Consider the following 23,819-nt stretch of genomic DNA (forward strand, 5'->3'; position numbering starts at 1 on the left):
TAGGAAAAGCTGAAATGACATTTAATCAAAACGTTTCATTTCAACTTTATTGACAACTTTTCTGCTAGAGTACCGAATCATTTGTAATATATTATAAAAGTGAAACGTTTTGACTGTCATATAATGTATATGATATAATATGATGTGACAGGACAACAATAGTCAAAGCACTTTTATATAATATTATAAATGACAATATAATAGACTTTTATAAATTGGTGATTGGTTTTGGAATGGGTATTGGTAATAATTGGTTTGGTAAATGATCCTTTGTTTACTCCACTCTTATTGTAACTGGTAATTTCCTATTGCAATTAGTAAAACAAAATAGTATAAAAATAAAATTAAAAATAAAGTAAATGACAGGACATATTAGACACTGACATGACAGAATAGGCAAAATGTCTCTATTACCTAAGATAGGAACAAAAGATTGTGACCTCACTGAAAGGAATAAACTCATAACTTTTCACTGAAAATTGATGAACCTGGTAAGTTCTGGTGGAAGGGCTGATTTCGTGGGATCGGCATTTCCCAACAAGGAAGCGTCGCGCAGGGAGAACCGTGAGCACCCTTCACACTGCAGAGTGGGGCTGCTCCATTTTACCGCCACACTAACATCACAGCAAGCATCAGCTCTGCCAGCTGCTCAGCGCCATGGCAGGAGCCAGGATCTCTGTGCCCCTCAGCAGGAGGGTCAGAGCCAGGTCCTTGGACCCAATGCCAAAGGGCCCCCCAGGAACGTACCAGCTTGTCCTGTTTGGAAGAGAGGCCTGGTGTCCCGGGCGGCCCGGGCAGTCCAGGGGGGCCTCTTGCGCCGACTCCGGGCTCACCCTAAGCACACAGAAGAGACAACAGAACTTGTAACACGGGCTCTCTGTTACTCCACTGCACATTAGGCACACAAAACAGGGTGGTTCCAAAGAGGTCACGCCTGGAGCCAGAGAGAGCCAGTTAGACCCTCCCTTCATGCCCGCGTGCCAGGAACTCACCTTCTGCCCCTTGAGGCCAGGCTCTCCGGGAGTTCCAGGGAATCCCTGGGGCCCAACGTCACCCTGCAAAGGGAAATAAAGAGACTGATGGGGAGCTAGAGCCAAGGGCCTACTGCATCCCAGAGGGTACACTGGGGGCAGTTCTCTGTCACACGACAGACACAGAGCAATGCGGGACTGGAAGGGGCCTCGAGAGGCCATCTAGTGCAGCCAAGAAAACCCCTGAGACCATCTCATGCAGCTGTTTGTCCAGCCTGTTCTTCAAAACCTCCAGGGATGGGGATTCCTCAGCCCCCCTTGGAAGCCTGTTCCAGAGCTTACCTACCCCAAGAGTCAGATATTAGGAAAAACTTTCTAGCTCTCTCTCCCTTGCAGCTGATGAAGCCCATTACTTCTTGTCCTGCCTTCAGTGGCCGTGGAGAACCACTGTCCACCACCCTTTTTGTAACAGCCCTTAAAGTATTTGACGTCTGTTCTCAGGTCCCCCGCTCCATCTTCTCCTCTCAAGACGGAACATGCCCAGGTCTTTAAGCTTTCCTCACAGGTCAGGGTTTCCAACCCTTTTCTCATTTTTGTTGCTGTGCTCCGGACTCTCTCCAACCTGCCCACAGCTTTCCTGACGCGTGGCACCCAGACCTGGACCCAGGACTCCAGCTGAGGCCTTCCCAGTGCCGAGCAGACCGGGACAGTGACCCCCCACGTCTTACACATGCCAGTCCTGGGAATACGCCCCAGAGCGCTGGCCCTTTGCACAGGTGCACTCTAAGCAGTGTTCCTGTAACACCCTGCTAGGCCTGTAGCGATGCATGCGTGGAGCACTAGGAAGCACGCACTACATGGCAGGGACTCAGCCAATCCCGGGTTAAGAGAACAGGAGTACTTGTGGCCAGCCCCGTGAGTGTCTGCAGGTGGCACACGCGTACACCAGCACACTGGCAGTGCGAGGGGGAAGCAAACGGTGACACTTACAGGTTTCCCGTCTTCACCAGGATCACCCTAGAGCCAACAGAGATGGAGAGGTGTTAACGAGACGGGGAGATATTCACCACCCGGCCACGCCCTGGGGGATGCGCTGCCCTGCCCTGCCCTGCCCCCTGGCTCCTCGGAGTACTCCCCCTTCTCTCTCACCCAGCACCCTGGGGGCTTTGGTGGGGTTTCAGCAGCACCAGCAAGGGCGTTGGCCTGCTCTGCCGGGCCTCTGTGGCTACTGCCACGCTTTGCCCCAGCTCAGCAGCCCCACCCACGCAGCCTGGTTCAGAATATGTCGAAGCCCCTCTTCTCTCCACGGCACATCTGGGAGGGAGGATGAGCACCCGAGATCACCCCCAGCTCCAAGGCCAAACAGCCAAGGGTGGCTGGGTCTGTGCTGGCCCAACAGGAACCTGGGGTGGTGGGAAGTGCAGGCCTGGAGCAGGGAGGGAGGCAAGAAAGGGAAGCAAGGAGATAGGCAGAGGCGGGGGGCAGCTTGCGGGCACGGAGTGGTAAGGAGAAAGGGGAGCTTTCTAATCCCATTCGGGTGGGACCAGTGGAGAGGGAGAGGAGATGGGGACAGAACGAGGAACAGAGCAGGTGGAGACGGGGGGAAGGCAGGGTCCTGGGCAGCAGGGGACAGATGCAATGCAGCGGGACCCAGCCGATAGCTGGGATGCAAAGGGCCAGGCTGCATGGGGAGGGCCAGGGAGGAGAATGACGAGGCCGCACCACAGGGTCCCAATAGCACTCCGCTGGCATCTCCTGGGGCAGGAAGGCATTTGCTGGCCCCCATCCCAGAGAGCCCAGCAGCCCTCAGCCTGCTCCCCATGCTTGGCTGGGTTGAAGGTTTACTCACGGGCTCTCCATCCTTGCCAGGGAGGCCATCTTCCCCGGGCAGCCCTGGGGGGCCTGTTGGTCCTGGAGGCCCGGCAACCTGCTCCACCACAGAGCCATCCAGGCGCTGCACCATAGAGCCAGGGGGCCCAGGCGGGCCAGCGGGGCCGGGAGATCCCTGGGCACCTGGCTCCCCTTTCTGCCCCTTCAAGCCGGGATACCCAAATCCTGCACTTCCCTGGGGATGAAAGGGGAAACCATGAGCCACCAGCCGCATTCCCCAGCCTGGTCCAGGCACTGCCTATGGCCAGGATCCCCAGAGTTCCCTGCTCCCTCACTCTGCACTGATGCTGTGCCCTGGAAATGCCAGACTCTGGCCTTGTGGAGCTGGCTGGGCCCAGCATGGGCCCAAGGGGTGATACAAAATGCCCACCTAGTTCCCTCAGCCAGTCCCACATGGAGAAGTACGACTCACCTCTGGGATTCCCTGGCTTGGCTCTGTCTGCGCACACATGCTGACGCAGGCAGCCCCACAGCCTGGGACATGCAGCCGATCACACTGGACACCAGTGCTCCCAGCCCGCCCAGAGGCTGAACTGGCTGATTTCCCTGCCCCAGCCTCTGTTCTTGGCCTGAGGGCTCCTTAGAGCAGGACACGCCAGGAAGGGGCCTGGTACATAGCAGGCTCTGCTCCTGAGACAATGCCATCACCACCACTATGGTATCGGATACTGCCACAGGCCACGCCAAGCCAGCGATTCCAGTGCTGCAGACAGCGATCCTTGTGACCCAGTCTGCTCCTGAATGCCCAGGGAGGGTTATGAGCTGCGAGCTTGGGCAGCAGGTCTGTTGTGAGACAGCAGCATGCCAGGCACCTGCGGTGGAAAGACAGGTGCTCTGCCCAGCTCTGGCATCACTCCCAGCTTTCCTCTCCCAGGTCCTGCTGCCCCGAGCAGCCATCAGTGTCTGCTCCCTCTCCTGCCGTGGCCCGGGCTGCCTGCCGGCCAGTCTCACAGGGACTCGCTCAACACGCACATTTGTGGGAGGCGAAGATGCCGAGCCAGGACCAAGTCAGGGGAGTGAGGGATGTGTGAGAACTCAGCAAGACCCCTGGGATTTGGTCCTGGGCGATTGCCTCCGAGGGTCCGACTCAGCAAACGAGGGCCCGTGGATTCCTGTGCGAATCTGGGCCTGGCTTCCTGGCCCACTGAGCCTGGGAAGCCAGCAGGTGCTCTGGCCTCTCAGCACCACTCGCCCCCAGGCCTTACAGGGAACATGACTTGTCCAGTCAGTCTCCGCAGCAAGGGAACAGCGTGGACAGCACAGCCCAAGGCCATGCCACGGGCCTGGGCTGACACCCAGCAAGAACGCCAGCCAGCGAGAGTATCTGCCCCTGTCGGTACAGAGCATGGGCCCCCTGCCTGTAACCCCACTTCTGTACAACACCCCGTGGTCACCGTGCTCACCTTAACGCCCAGGTCTCCTTTTTCCCCCTGCAGAATAAAAGAGTGAAGCATCATTGCACCGACAGGTGTCCTTGTTTACCCTGCACCCCCGGCAAGTCACGGCGCGCGCTCCCCTGACATCACCCTCAGCGCACATGCGGCTAGACCTGAGCCAGCTGCTTCCTGGAGCAGCACCGTACAAGGGAGTTCAGTGCAATGCAGTCCTCTGGAGCCTGGACATTACCACCCCTAGGAGAGGTAGGGATGTCGGCTTGGCCCCCATGCGCACAGCTGTTGTGAAGGGGCTCGATCCAGCCGTGGGGGTGCTCCTGCCACCCTGCTGACATCAGTGGGTCCTGGAGGCTGTTGGCACCAGGCATGGCTGTCCCCATCATGCTCATCTGACAATGCATGGGGACAGCCTCTGCACACACACTGCTCCCCTAAACACGGGGGATGCGTTCGCGGGAGCCGCTGGGATTTGCCCAGAGCGAGCGTTTGCAGGGCTGGGCTGCTGTGCTCGAGAAGAGAGCTTCTCTTGCCCTAGCCCTGCCAATGCTGTGGCTGCTTCCCACCAGCTGGGCGCCCTGCTATGCCTGAAGGACGTGGGGAGCTGGCCCGCAGTCAGAGCCCGGGAGCAGGGAGGGACTCGCTGCCTGCTCTGGCACAGACCAAGGCCGTGGAACGGGCAGATGGTGAGAAGCGCCTCCCAGCATCACCAGCTGCAGGAGGGGGAACTGTTCAGCTGTGCCTGACGAGCCCTGCCACACGCCTTTGCCCTTTGTTCCAGGTCATAGCCCTGCCCTTGGCCTCTTCTTCGTTGGCTCTTCCTTACTGCCTGGTTTACTGTCGTCGCCCCTTCCCCTCACTGCCAGATCCTCGCCAGCAGTGCCCAGTCTGCCGGGTCTGCTGCACAGCCAGGAGCTGGACACGGTCACGACCGGCTCTCTGCTCTGTTCCCCCTATCAAAGCCAGGCTGTCCCCGCTGAGCCCCACCGCTGCACTGCACACGAGGGGTGCTCGGCGGGCCAGGGGCTCCAGGGACTCTCCCACTGAGGCAGGAGGAAGGGGTGAGTGCGCTGGTGTGTCTGCAGGCGGGAGCCGTGGCGTGGGGAGGTTCGTAATGTGCTTCGGAGCCCGGGGGTGAAGCTGCTAGAGAAGCACTAGGTACCACCACTGACCTTGTCACCTTTGGTGCTGCCGGCTGCTAGAACCCCGCCGGTTCCAGAGTCCCCTTTTGGGCCACGTTCACCTCTCTCTCCCGGGGCCCCCTTTTCACCTTTTGGACCAACCCTGGCTGGAGTGAAGAGCCACATACGGTTACAGGGAGGACGCAGGGTCCGGCTGGCCAGTGCTGACCGCTCTGCTCAGGCAGGGCTGGGGTGCGGGACAGCGTGTTGTGCTGAAGACACCCGGGCGTGAGGGCTGGGCAGTCTGGGGCTCTCCGACACTTCCCCACTAATGGGGCTTGCACCAGCTGCCACAGGCACTGACTTTGTCCTTTCCCAGAGGATGCTTGACCCCCACTCCACCCCTTCCCACAAGCCCCCGCCCTGTTCCACCCCTGCCCCGAGCGTGGCTGCCCTCGCTCCTCTCCCTCCCAGCGCCTCCTGCATGCCCGCGGCAGGTGGGAGGCGCTGATAAGGGGGCTGCTGGTGGGTACTAAGCACCCACTGTTGTTTTCCTGTGGGTGCTCCAGCCCTGGAGCACCCACGGAGACAGGGCCTATGCTAGCTGCTGCCCCCAGCTCCCTGACGGCAGAACAGCTGGGGATCCCCGGTGGGGGATCCCTTTCCCCAGGCTGTTCACCTCTCCATCTTTCTAGACAAAGGACTTAGGCCTTGCAATGCTGCATGCAGCAACAACGGAATACCCTTCCAAATCTGGGCCTAACTGATTTAGGAGCCTAGGTCCCATTTTTCAAATGGAGTTGGGCACAATCTCACTAACTGTCAATGGCTCCAATGTGTTCGAAGAGGCAGGCCGCACTGCCTCAGAAAGCGAAATGGAGCACACACCACACGTGACGTCACGAGCGCAGCGTTGGGGCTTCCCCACGGAGAGGGAAGCTGAGCTCCCTGCATCAGCCCCAGCCCCACTGGTAGCAGAACAACAGACAAGGCAGGTAGGCCATGGGAGAAGTCCCTCCCAGGAGGCTCAGCCTGGCGTATCTGAGAGGTGCTGGGTAGGACACCCCCCGACCTGCTCTCGTGGCCCCCCAACCAATCAGCACGGTAACATGGAGGGAGCTCACAGCTTCAGCCAACCACTCTGCAGGGATTTAGCTACTGGCACGTTGAACACCACCCCCAAGCAGCCTGCATGAGCTGCCAGACCCCCAGAGGGCCCCTGCTTCGGGGACGCCACAGAAACCAGTGGCTCCACTTGCCTGTCTCAAGCCAGCTAATCAAGTTTGCGGCATTTCTAGTTTCTACTTGCTCCAGGTCATTTGCAGTTGTTGCCCCCTGCTTAACATCTCTGCAGGCTGGGTGGCAAAGGGGCAAATGCTAGTTTTACCTGCTGTAGAAACTCGCTGGGGCCCTTCCACTTGGATTTGCTCGGTTTGCAGCTGAGAGCCCACGCTCACTTTCTCCACTGTCTCCCCAGCGGTGGGGGGAGACGTGACGGGGGGAGGTTCCGGGAGCCGCGACACAGCCGGGGTCCCCTGCGCAAGACCAGAGAGGGGAAGAAGCTTGAATGCCTGAGAAAAGAACTCCCTAATCAGTCAATGCGGCCCAGCCCCCTCTGAGGCCCGTCGACTTTCCAGGCTGGACAGTGGCACAATAGGCATTTGCTTCATGGCTTACTGGAGGTGGTTACAAAGAGTAATGGGGAGTTACAGAGTCAGAGATCCCAAGATCAGAAGGGACCGTTGTGATCGTCTAGTCTGACTGCCTGTATCGCCCAGGCCATAGGACTGCTCCGAATTAACTCCTGCTTGTACTAGAGCAGGTCTTGTGGGCAAACAGCCAACCCCGATTTAAACATTGCCAGGGATGGAGACTCCACAGCCCAAGTCAGTATTTGTATACGTGCTGCAAAGCAACACTGCATTGTAAAGAGGGTTTAAAAACACAGCGTTCACCACCCAGAAACAAAAACCCCACAGCAGAGCCTTCCCCCGGGCAGGGCCAGGGCAGGCTTGGAAGGAGGAGATGGCCACATTTGTCACTAAAAGGGGACCCATGAGGACACTCATTCTGGCCCCAGAAATGCATATGCACAGCGCACTAAAGACAGGAGAAAGCTCTGAGTGTCCTGGTGAGCCAACAGCCCTGGTTTTCCCCTGAACTTTGTACCAAATGCTGCTGCTGGTGGCCCCGAAGCAGCTGTCCTTATTCCAGCAAAGTGCCAACTGATCACCCTGGGAGTTTTGCCTGAGGAAGGACAGCAGGATCAGGTCGGTGTGTAAAGGGAATTCAGAACGGTGCTGTGTACCACACGGGATTGGAAGAGAGCCCAGGAGAAATACTTCTAGCCATTACCCCTGTCCAGTCACTGGATGGCGTCGGCGTTCCGTGTTCAAATGTAAGGCAACAGCACGTTTGCCGTGTCTCACGGGGAGCTTGCAGAAATGTTCCTGTTTTGTGGCTTACCCCTCAACTAAACTTCCAGTGGAGGGAAAGGATCCTGCCTTTTCCCCTGCGTTTGACTTCTCCAATGCAGACAGGACTGATTCCTGCAGGTGTTTCACAGACCCAGAGACAGCTTTCCAGCAGGCCCACTCCTAGTTCTCATCTCATACAGACCAAATTCAACACCCAAAGCATTCTGGGAGCAAACATCAGCGGCGAAGTGGGAAAACAAAGGCTGGGCTGTAGGATGGACCAGTCTTTCAACCCCAGCGGGACCCGCTCTCCGCCCCAGAGGCCATAGGCATAAGGCCACACCACCAGTGTCCCTGTCCTGTTCTTCTCCCTTCATTCCACTAAGTCATGCAAAGGGGGCAGAGTATACAGCTGGAGACCGCCCAGCACGGGGCACACCTGGCTTCTCCCTGCCCCTCTCTGCAGCCCTCTGCACAGGGTGCATGTCACAGAGGCAAGGCCAGAAGAGACCACGATGGTCATCTAGTCTGACCTGCAGAGCACAGGCTGGAGACCCTCGCCCAGCGACTCCTACACGGTAAGTGGTGGCTAAGCTAGACCAGGGCTCTTAGAGCAACATCCAGCCTTGATTTAATGAGTCCAGAGATGGAAAACCCTGGGAAAGCTTCCCAGGTGAATCTCCCTCACTTCCAAAATGGGTACCTGATTTCTGTCCAGCTTCAGCTCCCAACCACTGATCTGGTTCTCCTTGTGTCTGCTGAAGAGCTGCCTGCCATCACAGATCTCCTCCTAACGTGGGTACATACAAACCACCAGCAAGTCGCTGCTTCACTTCTCTTGGATAAACTAAACAGATGGAGCTCTGTCAGGATCTCACCCTCAGGCAGGTTTTCCAGACCTTGAATCATTCTTGTAGCTCTTCTCTGACCCCTCCCCAATGTTCAGTGTCCTTTCTGAAGTGTGGAGACCGAACTGGGATTCCAGTGATGGCTTCACCAACGCAGTATGCAGGGGTAATACCAGCTCCTTACCCCGGTTTACTTGTCCAACCTCTCAGTTGGCTTACATGTACAATGGGGGAATAAACACCACCGGCTGCCTTCTAGGCAAGGCTCCGTGCACAGCTGAGTGCTCAGGGCTCTCACAAACACCAGTCGAGAGAGGTCAGAGCAGAACTCAGTCTTCTGGCTCCCAGCTGAGGGCAGTCTCCCCTGGGCAGGGCGGGATCTCAGTGAGAGGGAAGCATCTCTCTCACGCCCCGCTCCTCAGAAACGTGGTACCCTCAAGAGCTTTGTCGTCGGCAGGAACTGACCTCTAGCTGCACCACGGTGTGCTGCTGTTTGGACGTACTCTCAAGGGGAGGCCAGCTGTCAGCTGGGGGTGGGGGGAGTATTTAAAACGCCAGCACTCCCACTGCTCTACAGGGAAGCAGCAATGGCCTCCTTGGAACAACGGTGTCCACGGGGGAGGTTACCGTACGCCAGCATCCAGCTAACATTCCCCAGAGTGCCATCTCCTTAGTGAGGCATGCCTGGTGCGCCAGCCAACCTCCGAGGTAGCGAAGCCAGGCACCCTGTCACAGCCTAAGGCCTCACTGCCCTCAGCAGCAAGGAGCCATGCCAATGGAATACTTCACTCATTCCAGTCATCATATCTTCACTGCCTTTAGGCAGATCCTGCAGGAAGGACGCTTGGAAAGGGAGGTTCAGCCAAGCAAAGCCCCCTCTAAAAACGGCTTTGTGGAATTGCAAAATTACTGCCTCCTCACGATCTCCACCTCAGACGTGTTCTGCCTACATGGCCAGAGAGTGCTGTGATTTTCCTTGTGCCACCCCTGCACACCCCCTGGAGCTGGGACACATAAGCCAGGCATCACCACCAGTAGTAAAGCAACGGTGGGCCAGGTCAGGCCCTTAGTGAAAGCCATGCAACCCAGCTGACCTTAAATCAAGCTTTCACTGACATCCGGCGCTGTGGAACGGCAGTAGTTTGGCACAGCTTTCACTGATTGGAACTTAAACAATTCTTTGGCCGCACGAGACAACACCCAATCTGCTCTGTCTCCCGCAGCTGTGCTGTCTCTGCAGGGCGACGGGAATACAAACAGCAGGGTTTGGTAGGTCGGCACAGAGCCACTCGCGGAGAGAGTCGGCAGAGAGCTGCGGCACTGGGGCCAGAGTTACGGACGTTCTGTCGGAGAGGCTCCGCAAGCCAGGTCTGACAAACGACGAACACGAGCGCTGCCAACACTCAACCGCAGAGCACACCACGAGCAGGAAACGCCAAGTCCTTTGCAAATCCACCCTCCTCAGCTGCTCCAAAGCGTTAGCACACTGCATCGTCCCCCCTGCCCTCCAAACCCATCCTTCAGAACCCGGACGCGCTGTTTGGATTGAAATCTGAACTCGTGACGATAAAAAGGCAAATTTCCAGGTGCTAATGCACATCCGGAGGAAAGAGAAGGCTTAACAATTCTCTGGACTCTTGGTCTGATTTTCTGAAGGGTTTAGTGCTAATCAAAATCTGGTCTTGAGAACTGAAATTTCAAGGCATAATGGGCTTTATGGTAATTCAGGGGTGAATCATGCTGCCACAGCAGCAAGACAAGGCAATTGTACACCCTACTTTCCTGGGCAGGTCGTACAGTAACTGTACCACATACGTTACAGATGCTTTCCCATTACAACCCCGTGGATCAGGCCGATGGCTGCTCAGAGCAGGTGTGTGTTTTTGCAATCCGTACAAACTCCTAAAACAGCCTGGAGGCTCGGGGCAACCGCAGAGAACAGCAGCAGGTGTGGGCTTTCTATTGCAGCCATACAGCAGCAGGCATCATGCAGGGGAGGGATTAGACATTAGCCTGAATAGACGGCCAATTCCTAGCCCAGGGAGTTAACACCGCAAGCCTTCGGGGAGTCTGGTTCAAAGGAAAGCTCTAATTCAGTTACCAGTCTCTTCCGATTCTCCGCCAGTTTTCAGATTCCCAGTTGGCTTTTGTTCCAGATGCGCTAGTTAAAAAGTGTGATACAACCTGACTTACAGGAACGGAACGGCTCTGTGGCTCAGTGCATCAGGGGGACGTGATCAGGACAGCTGGCACGATCCAGGGTAAAGCACCGTGCTGTTCGCACCTTTCCCAATGGTTTCACTGATGGCACAAGATCGAGAGGGGGGACCAGCCACAGGATAAAGGCTGTGGCCCAGGAGCACAGCACAAGAAACGTAAGTTTATGTCAACAAGGCTTTTACTTCCTGCACTCTGGGCTGGCTGGAAAGGGAGAAATCAGGACCCCAAGCCATTACTCGTCTTAACCTAGGAAGATCAACCATTCATTGGCAGAATGACTGTCAACTCCCCCCAGCTCTCTGCTGCCCACTGCAGCAGTAAGGATAACTGTGAAGGAAGCAGAGAAGGCCCCACAGAAAGAGCCCCCGTCCCTCTGCCTGCTCGTGTGGTGTTTAGCCATTTGATGGGGCCTGTACCTGGATGGGAAAAGCAAGGCCAAGCCGGAAAGGACTGCTCTTGGGCCCACGGCCTCAGACTCACCCGCTCCTTTCCTGATAGGTGGGGCCTTTCTTCAACTCCACTTCCAAAATCTCCAGACGCCTACATTGTTCCAAGGGAGGGGGGAGAGAGAGAGGGAGACATGGTCAGCAGACAACGTATCCAGCATACCTGAGCATTCTGATCAGGGTACTCGACAGCGCTGGCTGCTTCGCACCCAGGCCCCGCATTCTCCTGTGGAAAGTGTGCGTCTCAAACCGCCTTTGATCACCTAGCAATGAGATCCTTCTCCTGGGTGCTGAGTATTCACATTTCTGCCTGCCCTGAGATTCACTTTGGGCCCACGCTGATTCTAACAAGGACTTATAAGCCCAAAGAGTCAGCTGGTCCCACCAGTGGCAACAGGCCGTTCGCTAACATGACTCAATAAAAAAACCAAAAGGGGAAATCCTGACTCCATAGAAGTCAATGGGAGTTTTGCAAATAAATCACTGGGGCCAGGATTTCACCCTGGTTCAGTGCACAGGGGAGGCTTTGGCTAGGAACTAAAATTCACAATGATCACTTGACACTAGTAGCTAGTTAGCCTGTTTCCTCCATCGTGGCAAGCCTCAGCGCCCAGGGGAGCAGCTGGAGAAGACACACCCCATTAGCAATGGCAGGAGGCAATACCACCACCTGGAGTCTAGTCTTCCATGAAATTCCTGGACAAACCCCCATCCATCAAGCACTGGGGCGGGGCAGATCTCCTGTGCTACCATCTGACCTGTTGAGGGATTGGGGGGACGACAAAGAGAGAAGGATGAGTGCCCATGGGAGATCCTTTCTGCACTGCACTGCCCGCTCTCCCCACCCACCTTGGGTGTTGCCATTTCACAACAGCAATTGTGTCTGGTATGGCAGGAGCCTGGGGGGAAGAGAGATGTCACACAAAACCACACAACCAAAGACCAAAACCACACAACATAATCTATATGTTTTTAAAGCTCATGTTGGGGCCAATCTCATGATTTGTTGGGGTCAGGCTCATGCTTTTTGGACATTTCGGAAAGGTGATCCTGTGTGGTAAATTGCATATTAACTTCCAGCAAGCAATCTGCTGACAGCTGGAACCACGGTAAGTTCTACACCCCCCTGTGTAAGCAAACCACAGCTATAACACCGAGCCATGGCAGACAGCACTCACCACATCCGAATCCTCATCCTGTTCCTCACACTGGAGATCAGCTGCTTGGCGATCACCTGTCACTTTCAGATCTGCAATCACCCCCTGTAAAACACATACCAGCAATCACCACCAGCAAATAATCATGGGTAGCTTGCGGGAGAGTGTGTTATCAGAATCCGTTGCCACTTGGCAGTGGCCATCCCCCTGTTAGCTGACTGGCTGGTGGGAAAGGTTCACAGTGTGAATTGCCGGTAAAGACAACCAAACGCAGCTCCCATTTCAATTGGGATCAAGTCCAGGGAATCGGATTGCCATTCTCCTGCACTGATGTATTCCCAGGGTAAGTGAATCAGAGCCTGTGCTTAATCACAGTGGCTTGCTAACTTCTTAAACCAGGGTCAACACAGCTACTGCACCCACTAACAACTTCTGGGTTTAATTGTGCCGTTTCTCAGGAGTTCTGTGGTGTGAATTCCAAACGCTTCTCACTAACGCTCAGTGCCAAAGCTTTGGGGGAAGGACGGAATGAGCCCACCCTCTCCAACCACTGAACAGTCACCGCCTCCTCTCTGCACTGCGTGGGCCGCAGCAGAACCAGCTCTTCACGTTCTCATGGGCACTGGAAGGGTCATGCTCTACGCACACAATATGCAATGAGGTGGCTGACTCTTGAATTGCATTCTCCCTAATTTAAGAAGTCAGCAAACTGCTGTGATGAAGCACAATTAGCCTGGGAATATATGAAGCCTGCTTGCACACAAATCCAATTTGCCACAAAGTCTTCTGTTATGTAACTGGCAAGCAGTTAAAGGATTTATTCACCTTGCTTGAAATAATTTTTCCTCACCGCTGTGACCCATCTCACCACAACAGATTCTGAATTTGCCAGCCCCATATTAACCTCCAAAAAAGAAACGGCCGAGTCCCGCCGATTTTCTGAAGGGTTTAGTGCTAATCAAATGCAACTTTAAGGGCTTGCCTCATATCCACAAAAACCGGATATGGGGTTCATACCGGTTTTAGGGCCACGGTTTACTCAGCTTCCAGACTTTAATGATTATCCAGGGCCATGTGGTTGGTTGGGACTCTTCCTTGGGACTCCACACACCAGGCCAGGGCCAGATTAATGGCATGGCGGAGGGGTGGCCTGGCCAACCCTGAGTGGTGCTGCGATACCATGGGCCAGGTTGCAACAACCACAGTGGGGGGACCAGGCCCAGCCCCGCAGGAAAGGATCCGCCACCACAGGGTTAATGCAGAGTGGGATCGCTCTCCAACACCCGCCTCCCCACCCTCAGGACTCCGCTCTGCACTAGGCCGGGGGAAGGGCATGTTGGCCTTGGACCGGTCATGGGTTATTCCGGACCTGCCAGGACAAACCAATGCAAACTAGAGCTGAGCTGTCTTACCCAGCCAGAGCTGGGTGTGAGCACGCAAGGGCTCTGCATCCACACATCAGCTTGCCACAGGGAGCCCTAGGACTGACTCACTTCAATTTCTTCATCCTCAGAGCTGGAAAAAGGCTCCCTCAGTCCTGTCTCTCTAAACAAACAGCTACATCCTAGTGCTCGTTTGATACTGGCCTCCATTTGTGTTTCTTAACATAACCCACACTTCCTTCCCATTTATTTAGTTTTAACAACTACTGTATACAGGCAAAGCCCAGATTTATACAACTCAGGACAACAAACCCTGCTCCAAAAAGCCACTCCTGGATGATCACCCAGCACCAGACCCCACCCGGCAGAGAGTTCAGCGATCTGTCTTCCAGCCACAAGGCTGAATTACATCACAGCACAATAGCTCGGAACGCCTTGGTCTCCGCTAGGAGAAGATACTGACTGATGATCCACAAACAAGAAGTCACTGAACACCTCCTATACAGGATTTATTAGTATTTGCCAGATGATTGATCTCCATTACATAACGTATGTTCTCCTTTGTTCACTCTGGAAGTTGTCTCTCCCCACTCAGGAAAGGCCGTAAGTGTCTTCAAAATGCACTGCAGAGCTGGCTGAATTAACCAACAGAGTCACCCAGCACAGTAGTGTAAAATGTTGCCAACTCATTTATTAAATGACTATCCAAAGAGCTCCAACGGCAGGGCACAACCCCAGTACAAGGTGACTATTTCTGACCCACAACTCTTCTGGATGGAAGTGCTCTGATCTGACAGATGAAGAGAATGAAAGATGCTCTGGCTTGCGGTGAAGAGCAGGTACAGAATGTCACTACATGGTGTGTAAGAGAGCTGCAAGGACAGCAGAGAGCTCTTTACACAGACTGGTCTCATGCCCCGTGCTGTACGTGTGTGTTTAACACACACACACTTATGGAATACATGTTTCAGTAATGCCATCTGAAGTCCTGATTCTGACACACCAAAGTCACTGGGACAACTCCAGCTGACCTAGTCTGGGTGCAGGAGTGAGCCCTTCGTTTGCACAAACGGGCCATTTGAAAAGAGACTACTAGAAACCACGCTGCCTGGTTGCTGCTAAGGCCCCAACTGGGCCCTTGTTTTCCCTTGCAGGGAAGCCTTGCAGCTGTGAGATCAATGGTGCTCCCCTGCAATGCAGGGACTGAGCTGCAGGATCGGGGTAAGGAGGGGAGGGGTTTTGGGATGGGGGTCTGCCGGGGATGGCGAGGGGTGGTAAGGGCCGGAGCAGGGAGGACTAAGAGATGTATTTGGTTACATGAGCCTTCTTGCACCCGCCCGCGCTACCCCACCCCACCTGCAGTGGGGACCTGCCCTGCCACCATGGCACCCCACCATGCCCAACCCTGCCCGCCACGTGACCCCACCATGTCCCAACCACAGTGAAGCCCTGCCCTGCCTACCATGCGACCCCACCATGCCCCGCCGTGCCCGCAGTGACACCCTGCCTGCCCTGACACCCCAAGAAGTCCCGCCAAGCCCTGCCCAGCCGCCAGGACACCCACCATGCCACGCCCCACCTGCAGTGATGCCCTGCCCACCATGGCACCCCACCATGTCCGGCCTCGCCCCCATGACACCCCAACATGCCGCACCCTGCCCTGCCACCATGGCACCCCAACATGCCCCGCCCGCAGTAACGCCCCACAATGCTCCGTCATGCCTGATGCCATCGACATCCCACTCTGGCAGACACCCCACATCCTGCACCCGCAGTGACCCCACCCCCGGACATGCAGTGACCCCGTGCCCTGACCCGCCCCCACAGTGACACCATGCTCGCTAGCTAGCTCATGAAACTGAAGTAATTTATTTGTAAGCCTTAAAACGGGTAATTGTGAAAACAAGCAACCTCAGACCATTCTGCAGCCTCCTCCTCAGCTTGGTGCCATCTCTCCTTGGGCCACAGTCTGCTCTTAGTGACTGGGAAAAATCCATATAAATTTCACAGGGCGAAGTGAAAGCAGACCCCGATCCTCAACCCCTTCCCCTCCTTCTGGCAGAGTCTGACGCCAGGGATTGTGGGAGTGCGATATGCAAATGGTAAACGAAATACTAGAACAATCACACCAATACAGAAATCAGAATGAAGTCAGCCCTTCAGCAGTGTGTGTCAGAGATCTCTGCGCAGAGCTCCTCTGGTGGAAATGCCCCCTTTTTTCTCCCCTAATCCTCACCATAATGCACTCGCACGCCAGGCGCACTTGTTCCCGCTGAGGTTTGACATCCACAAAAGGCAGGCAGGAAATTGGGACCTGTGGTTCCCCGGGAGAGCTGGGGGTCCATTTCTGTGTCTTGGGCCTGAGACCACAGGTAAAAATATGGCCCCTTAGCCTGCCTGGGCAGGAAGTGAGAATCAGCTCCCAGGCCCTAGAGATAGCCTGCAGTACCAATGCAAACGGACAGCGGATGAGATGAACGCCCATGCCCCACTGCCCTGGGCAGAGCGGGTCAGAGCACTTCTAGCCTGCCCTGGTGACACACAAACCAAGCAGAGCTCAAAGGAAAATGGAAACATTTGATGCAATATTGGGGCAGATCACCATTGACGACAATTTACACCAGCTGAGGATCTGCCCCATTGGGCCCAGAGCTCCTCTGTCTTGCTAGATGCTGCCCAGGGCCTTCCTTGGCTCATCTAGCCTATAGGTACACAACTGGTGGAATTCGACTTCTGGATTAACACAGCGGGCCTCCGCTCAGCTTCGCCGCTCTCCCTACAGTGCACAAATTCACATTCCGAGATTCCAAGGCCAGAAGGCGCCATTGTGATCATCTCGTCTGACCTCCTGCACAGCACAGGCCAGAGACCTGCCCCACAGTCACACAGCAGATTGTTTAGAAGAATATCCAGTCTGGATTTAGAAAGCACCACAACCCCTGGGAAATTATTTCCATGGTTAATTACGGTCACTGTTCTACATTGATACCTTATTTCCAGTCTGAACTTGTCTGGCTTCAACTTCCAGTCATTGAATTGTGCTGTACATTTCTGTGCTAGACGGAAGAGCCAATTATCAAATATTTGTTCCCCATGCAGGTGCTTATAGACTAGAATCAAGTCACCCCTTCACCTCCTCTTTGCTACGCTCAATAGACCGAGCTCCGCGAGTCTCACTATCAGGCCTGTTTTCAGTGCCCGCAAAGAAGGAACTCCAGCTGCAGGACGCAAACTTGAGGCCAGACTTTCGTTCATGTTCAAAGGCATTAAAGTGAGCGCTGTGACTGGCACTGAAATCCCCCAGCCCCTGGGAATGGGCTGCGACGCAGTTGCTGTGGGAAGCATGATGATGCACGGCCTCCTTGTAAAACTCACAGCCAGGCTGGCATTTCCTTAGCCAGGCTGCCAATCTTTTGTTCCTGAAAGGACACACAGGAGCATAAACCCCTCCCTCACCAGCTTCCAGGCCATCTCTGAATCCACTCTGAAGCACGGGCACCTATCTAGGAGGCTCTTTCTGTGGTTGGTTTAAGAACCTCTCTCAACTGGCTCTATCCTACCTGGCTGCCTCCGGGCAAGGAAGGGGGAACTCAGAACAATTCTCATACCCCTGTAGCACTCTGCTCTAGGCGTCCCTTTGCCCTGCCCCAGTCAGTCACTGAGGAGAGAATCGGAGCCCGCACAGCCGCACGCATGCAGCCCTCTGCGTTAGGGACATGTGTGCCATTGAACTCCATGGTTTCAGTTCTTCAGCCCGCTCGTTACTCTTGCACAATCCTCCAACAGTCCTAGGAACTAACACTGACCCCCAACTCCCATTACTTTTACTTACTGGAGTCATTTGAATTGGGAGTGCAACATACCTTCTTTGTGTGTCTATAAAAAGCACCGTCCAAGACTAACCCTGGGATCTCCAGCCAGACAAGCAGGAGACTCTGCAGCCTGACGGCTGTAGCTGACTGAGACATGCTTTGTGGGCCAGCCGCTAGAAGGGGACACCGCGCATACCCCCACATTCTCCTCGTACTCGGGGGCTAGATTCAAATTGCTCGCTCGCGACCACACGCTAAGAGACAATGGTGTTTCCAATTCATTCTGCTGCTCTAAGTCTCATGAATGGGTCAGTTTCTTGACATGGCTACGCAAACCACTGAGCCTCAAGAGAATTACTCAGAACCACGGCTCCTGGACAGGGCTCCCAGCCACAGAGAGCAAGAGGACCAAAGGTTTGCTACAAATGCATTTGGCTCAAGAGGATCCCAAACGGCTTTTGCTTGTGTGACTGCAGTTTGCTTTTCTACCCAATGTTGGGGAAAAGCAACCTCCAGTGACCGAGGGGAGCAATCCAGAGCCTCTGTAAGGCCCCACACCAACATCTTTTGTGTGAGAGACGGGCTGTGGACTGAGCCGCACACTCCTGCGCTGGGGGTGGGGGTGTGGGAGCATCTATAGGGCAGGAAACAGGGGCAGGAAGATGGCAGTGGAAGTAAAATCTGTTTGGTAGGAGATCTGTGGCTGCTTGAGGAGGGTGGAAATGTAGACTCCATGAAAACCAGCCAAGTCTATTTCAATTCAACAGTATTGGTCCAATGCGTCAGTGTGTTCTAGGACTTACATTGATCATAGCTTTGGGGCTTTCATGGCAATTCTGAATTCAGAGAGGCCCCAGAGAGTTAAAAGATTCACTTGTCTAACTGTACTGCAAGCCTTAGCATGTCCATTAATTACACGCAGAGCAGAACCCAGGCCAGCCAATATCCAGGTGACGGAGAGAGGCGGAATTCAGTCATTTACGCTTTTGTGGAGGGATATTCCGGATGAATTCTCCTGGCACTCCACTTGTGTACACAATCCCTGAGCACGAGGCAGCATTGGCCGAGACTCTCACACAGGGAAGAGCACCTTATGTGGATGTGTTCACGGATAAATGCTCCTTGACCTAGCCCAATAGCACATGATTCATCAGCAGTATCTAAACCCTAACCAAGGATCCGGCACAAGGAGACGCTGATTGAACAGTGGGAAAGGCTTTCTGCTAGCAAGCGTTAGTCTAGCTTTCATGTGCTCCCCAAGTTCTCAGTTACAGCCCTCTGCCGGCTTTTTGTCTCCTAATTATCATCTGAAGTCACAGTCAGTAACATGAATAAAATGTGGTTTTATGTAGAAAGCTTCCCCCTGCTGGAACCAAATCTCACACGCGCAGACAGCATTCCTGAAACCTCACGAAGAGCCGTGCCACAGCCTGAATGATTTGGGGTGGGACCCGTCAAACCAGCTGCCCCGACACGCACCAGTCAAACCACACCAAAGCAAACACAGCTTTGAAGACACCAATGCTGGCTGGTGTTCACAGATTCATACAATCATAGATTCCAGGGCCAGAGGGACTACTGTGATCATCTAGTCAGACCTCCTGTACAGCCCAGGGCACAGAACTTCCCCAAAACAATTCCTACAGCAGATCCTTTAGAAAAACATCCAATCTTGATTTTAAAATGGTCAGTGATGGAGAATCCACCGTGACCCTTGGTAAGCTGTTCCAGTGGTTAATTACTCACACTGTTAAAAATGTACACCTTATTTCCAGTCTGAATTTAGCTAGCTTCAACTTCTAGCCATTATCTCTTACACTTTTCACTGCTAGATGGAAGAGCCCATTATGAAATATTTCTTCCCCTGCAGGTACTTACAGACTGGAATCAAGTCACCTAAACTAAAGAGATTGCGCTCCATGAGCCTATCACTATCAGGCAGGTTTCCTAATCCTTTAATCATCCTCTTGGCTCTTCTCTGAACCTCTCCAATTTATCAACATCTTTCTTGAACGGTGGGCACCAGCACTGGACACAGGATTCCAGCAGCAGCTGCACCAGTGCCAAATACAGAAATAAAATAAACTCTCTCCTCCTACTTGAGATTGCCCCGTCCATGCATCCACGGCTCACATCAGTTCTTTTGCCCACTCCATCCCACTGGGAACTCATGTTCAGCTGATTATCCACTGTAACCTCCAAATCTTTCTCAAAGTCACTGCATCCCAGGACAGAGTCCCCCACCCAGTAAATATGGCCTATGTTCTTTGTTCCTAGATGTACACATTTACATTTAGCCAGATTAAAATGCACATTGTTTACTTGAGCCCAGTTTACCAAGCACTTCAGATTGCTCGGAACCAGGAAACGTCTGACTGGTGCAGCACCATGACTGCAGGAGCGCTGATATGCCGGTCACCTCGATTTCGAGGACGTTGACAATTCTAGTTTGCACTCGTGGGTCGTTGCATGACTCCACACACCACTTCGGGAGAACAACAGAGCCGTTTGTCCACTTGTCTTGATTGAGTTGCCCATTGTTTCTGGGCCTGGTGCTTCCAGCTGCTCCATGTAATTCTTCTCGAAGTCCCCACCACGCCCACTTAGGGCGCAGAACCCTGCAATGTGATCACTTGCCAGCTCCTCACAGGGTGAGTCAGAAACGTTCGCTTTGCTTGGGGACATGATTCCCAAGTCATTTACTTGATCTAGTTTCTGCCTGAATTAAATTCAATTGAGTAAAACTATTTTCCTTTTTTTAAACTGAATTGTAATTAATGTGTTTCAGCTTCATGAATGCCCACCTAGCTGCCATACAGACAGGGACTACAAATCAACAGAACAGAAATCCGCATCCTTCCTCAGATTCACTGAGAAGCAAATCAACCTTCAACTTTCCCCCAGCTCCTCAGAAGCAATAAGCCCATTGGAGATACTATATATTCAGTGCCTAGTTCACTGGCACCAACCCCAGAGAGCCTGGCAGCCGAAGGAGGAATGTCACCCGGGTTTGATCTCAGTGGGAGGCACAAAGCATACCACAAATACAAGGGTTGCTAGACCCATAAATTAAACTGGCGTTTGGAAATTCGCTTGAAGATGAAAAGTGTTAGTTATTTCCACTTCATCTGTCACTCTGGATGAGACACCGGAATAATATTTGGATTCACTTAAACAGTCTCTGTAAAAACAAACTTCAACAGAGGCAATGCTAATAAAAAGAGAAGTAATCCCCTAGTGCCCAGCCACTCTGAGAACCAGCGGGAAGGCACTGATCTAGAATGCTTTCCTCATGATGGTTTAGGTAATGATCACACTGCTTTGTGAGCTGCTTCAGGGGACGTATCTGCCTCATCCTTCCTGGTCAAAGACAGTCAGATTAATGTTCTTCACATTTTTGCACTTTTGACTCCAAATCAATCATCTATTACTAAACACCCTGCCTGAAGTTTCTGCTCAGGGTTTCTCCTCCAAACGGCTGCTCATTGGGAGCATTCTGCAAACGAAGGCAGGAGAATCGTATTCCAGGCAACATTTAAACAGAGGCTGCTTAGCCAGGGTGGTATCTTTCCCCAGTTTCACTAAATCAGAAAGTCTTCCCAGATTGGAGTCCTTGCTAACACAGAGTTATGAGGGAGAAGATATGGCCCCTTAATGTTCATAAACCATTAGAACTTACTAACAGTAAGCCCCCCACTATGCTAACTCAGGAATTCATCATTAAATTTCTGGCAGTGTCCATAACAATGGGACACGTCCCTGGCTCAATTCCATATGAAAAGATAGGCCATACTTACATGATGGGGGACTCTTTCATAGAATCATAGAATCATAGAATATCAGGGTTGGAAGGGACCCCAGAAGGTCATCTAGTCCAACCCCCTGCTCGAAGCAGGACCAATTCCCAGTTAAATCATCCCAGCCAGGGCTTTGTCAAGCCTGACCTTAAAAACCTCTAAGGAAGGAGATTCTACCACCTCCCTAGGTAACGCATTCCAGTGTTTCACCACCCTCTTAGTGAAAACGTTTTTCCTAATATCCAATCTAAACCTCCCCCACTGCAACTTGAGACCATTACTCCTCGTTCTGTCATCTGCTACCATTGAGAACAGTCTAGAGCCATCCTCTTTGGAACCCCCTTTCAGGTAGTTGAAAGCAGCTATCAAATCCCCCCTCATTCTTCTCTTCTGCAGGCTAAACAATCCCAGCTCCCTCAGCCTCTCCTCATAACTCATGTGTTCCAGTCCCCTAATCATTTTTGTTGCCCTTCGCTGGACTCTCTCCAATTTATCCACATCCTTCTTGTAGTGTGGGGCCCAAAACTGGACACAGTACTCCAGATGAGGCCTCACCAATGTCGAATAGAGGGGAACGATCACGTCCCTCGATCTGCTCGCTATGCCCCTACTTATACAAAATCATGAGTTCCCAGGAAAAAGATTTGGGGGTCATGGTGGATAATCAGCTGAACAGGAGCTCCCAGTGTGATGCTGTGGCCAAAAGAGCTAATGCAAACCTGGGATACATAAACAGGGGAATCTTGGGTAGGAGCAGAGAGGTTGTTTTACCTCAATATTTGGCACTGCTGCGACCGCTGCTGGAATCCTGTGCCCAGTTCTGCTGCCCACCATTCAAGAAGGATGTTGAAAAATTGGAGAGGGGTCAGAGAAGAGCCATAAGAATGATTGAAGGATTAGAAAACCTGCCTCATAGTGATTGTGCTCAATGAGTCTATCTATGGAGCTTAACGACGAGAAAGCTGAGGGGTGACTATAAGTATCTCCGTGGGGAACAAATGTTTAATAGCTGGCTCTCCAGTCTAGCAGAGAAAGCTCTAACACAATTCAATGGCTGGGAGCTGAAGCTAGACAAATTCAAAATGGGGAAAAAAGCATAATTTTGTAACAGTGAATAATTAGCCATTGGAACAATTTACCAAGGGGTATGCAGGATTCTCCATCACTGAACACTTTTAAGTCAACATCGGCTGCTTTTCTACCAGCTCTGCTCTAGGAATTTCTTTGGGGCAGGTCTCTGGCCTGTGCTGTACAGGAGGTCAGACTGGATGAGCACAATGGTCCCTTCCGGCCTTGGCGTCTACGAAAGGCATGCACACCAGTAGCTACACCAGGGTGTGCATCCTGCCACTGCTGCGTACAACTGCAGAGCATCCCTGCTGTAATCCATGTATGCAACAAGGCGGGTTATGTCTCCCACTGAGAAGCGCTACACAAATTCTTCCAGCTTAGGGTATGTCTACACTACAAAATTAAGTCAACTTAAGTTAAGTACCGCCACTGCAGGAATTACTGTCGTTTTTCATGTCCACACTACCCTCCTTCTCTCCGTGGTGTGTCCCCTCACCAGGAGCACTTCCACCCACTGAAGTGAGGCACTGACAGCTGGCGGCCTCTACCCCACCCCCCGCCCAAGCTGTCAGCCCCATGGCGGGGGAGGGGCTACTCCAGCTCTGAACCCCACGCGGGGTTGACAGCCAACAGGTGATGTAAGTAACGCAGTGTCTACATGGACACTGCATCACCATGACTGCACCACCCGAAACGCTAGGCCGCTCGCGGAGGTGGAGTTATTAGCTCAGTGTGCTGGGCAACATACATCTGCGGGAGCAACGCTGTAGCATAGAAAGGTACAGAGTCAGGCCAAGGTAAGCTGCCTTGCGTCGACCAAACGCTGTAGTGTAGACCAGGCCTTAGCCTGGGACCTGTGTCCCAAGCAGCCTACACTATGGAAATGCTCCCCCGACTGCATGGTGAGGCCACAAAAAGAGTTAAACAGGCATTTGCCCAGTGCATCTCCCCACTCCCACTGGTGACCCAGAAGGAATTCTTTTTGCTAGTTATTGAATAATAAAATAACTAACGCCCAATTGTCCGACTGCACCATTCCCGTCTAGTGGGATTTAGCCCTGGATTGTCAGCATCCCTATGGGAGTCAGGCACCTAAGTTACACAGACTGTCAGACCAGATGAGCAGAATGGCTCTTCTGACCCTAAATCTGTGACACACACCTTCTGCTGGGGGTGCACGGAGGAGCTGGGTATACCATGGGGATTTTCCCAGGCCTCTAGGAGGCTCGTCCAGAACTCAAATCCTGGGTGGGTGTGGGGATGGGTATTAAGGTGGCTTTGAGACACCTTTGTCCG

The 23,819-nt window shown here is 53.4% G+C and overlaps 1 protein-coding gene across 10 annotated transcripts in view; it reads right to left on the bottom strand.

The window, feature by feature from the left end:
• The window catches only part of COL18A1 (collagen type XVIII alpha 1 chain), a 242,449-nt gene that overhangs the window by 43,571 nt on the left and 175,059 nt on the right, over positions 1-23,819 (bottom strand). For all 10 annotated transcript variants that reach the window (XM_073306919.1, XM_073306918.1, XM_073306917.1 and 7 more), the window contains 9 exons: positions 12,483-12,566; positions 11,339-11,398; positions 6,761-6,908; positions 5,425-5,540; positions 4,265-4,291; positions 2,821-3,036; positions 1,962-1,988; positions 993-1,055; positions 748-834 (listed from right to left, as the gene is read on the bottom strand). In XM_073306919.1, the coding sequence (XP_073163020.1) occupies positions 748-834; positions 993-1,055; positions 1,962-1,988; positions 2,821-3,036; positions 4,265-4,291; positions 5,425-5,540; positions 6,761-6,908; positions 11,339-11,398; positions 12,483-12,566 (828 nt within the window). The remainder of the gene's footprint in view (positions 1-747; positions 835-992; positions 1,056-1,961; positions 1,989-2,820; positions 3,037-4,264; positions 4,292-5,424; positions 5,541-6,760; positions 6,909-11,338; positions 11,399-12,482; positions 12,567-23,819) is intronic.

Source organism: Lepidochelys kempii, chromosome 11 (assembly GCF_965140265.1).
Source record: "Lepidochelys kempii isolate rLepKem1 chromosome 11, rLepKem1.hap2, whole genome shotgun sequence".
NCBI classification, from domain to species: domain Eukaryota; kingdom Metazoa; phylum Chordata; order Testudines; family Cheloniidae; genus Lepidochelys; species Lepidochelys kempii.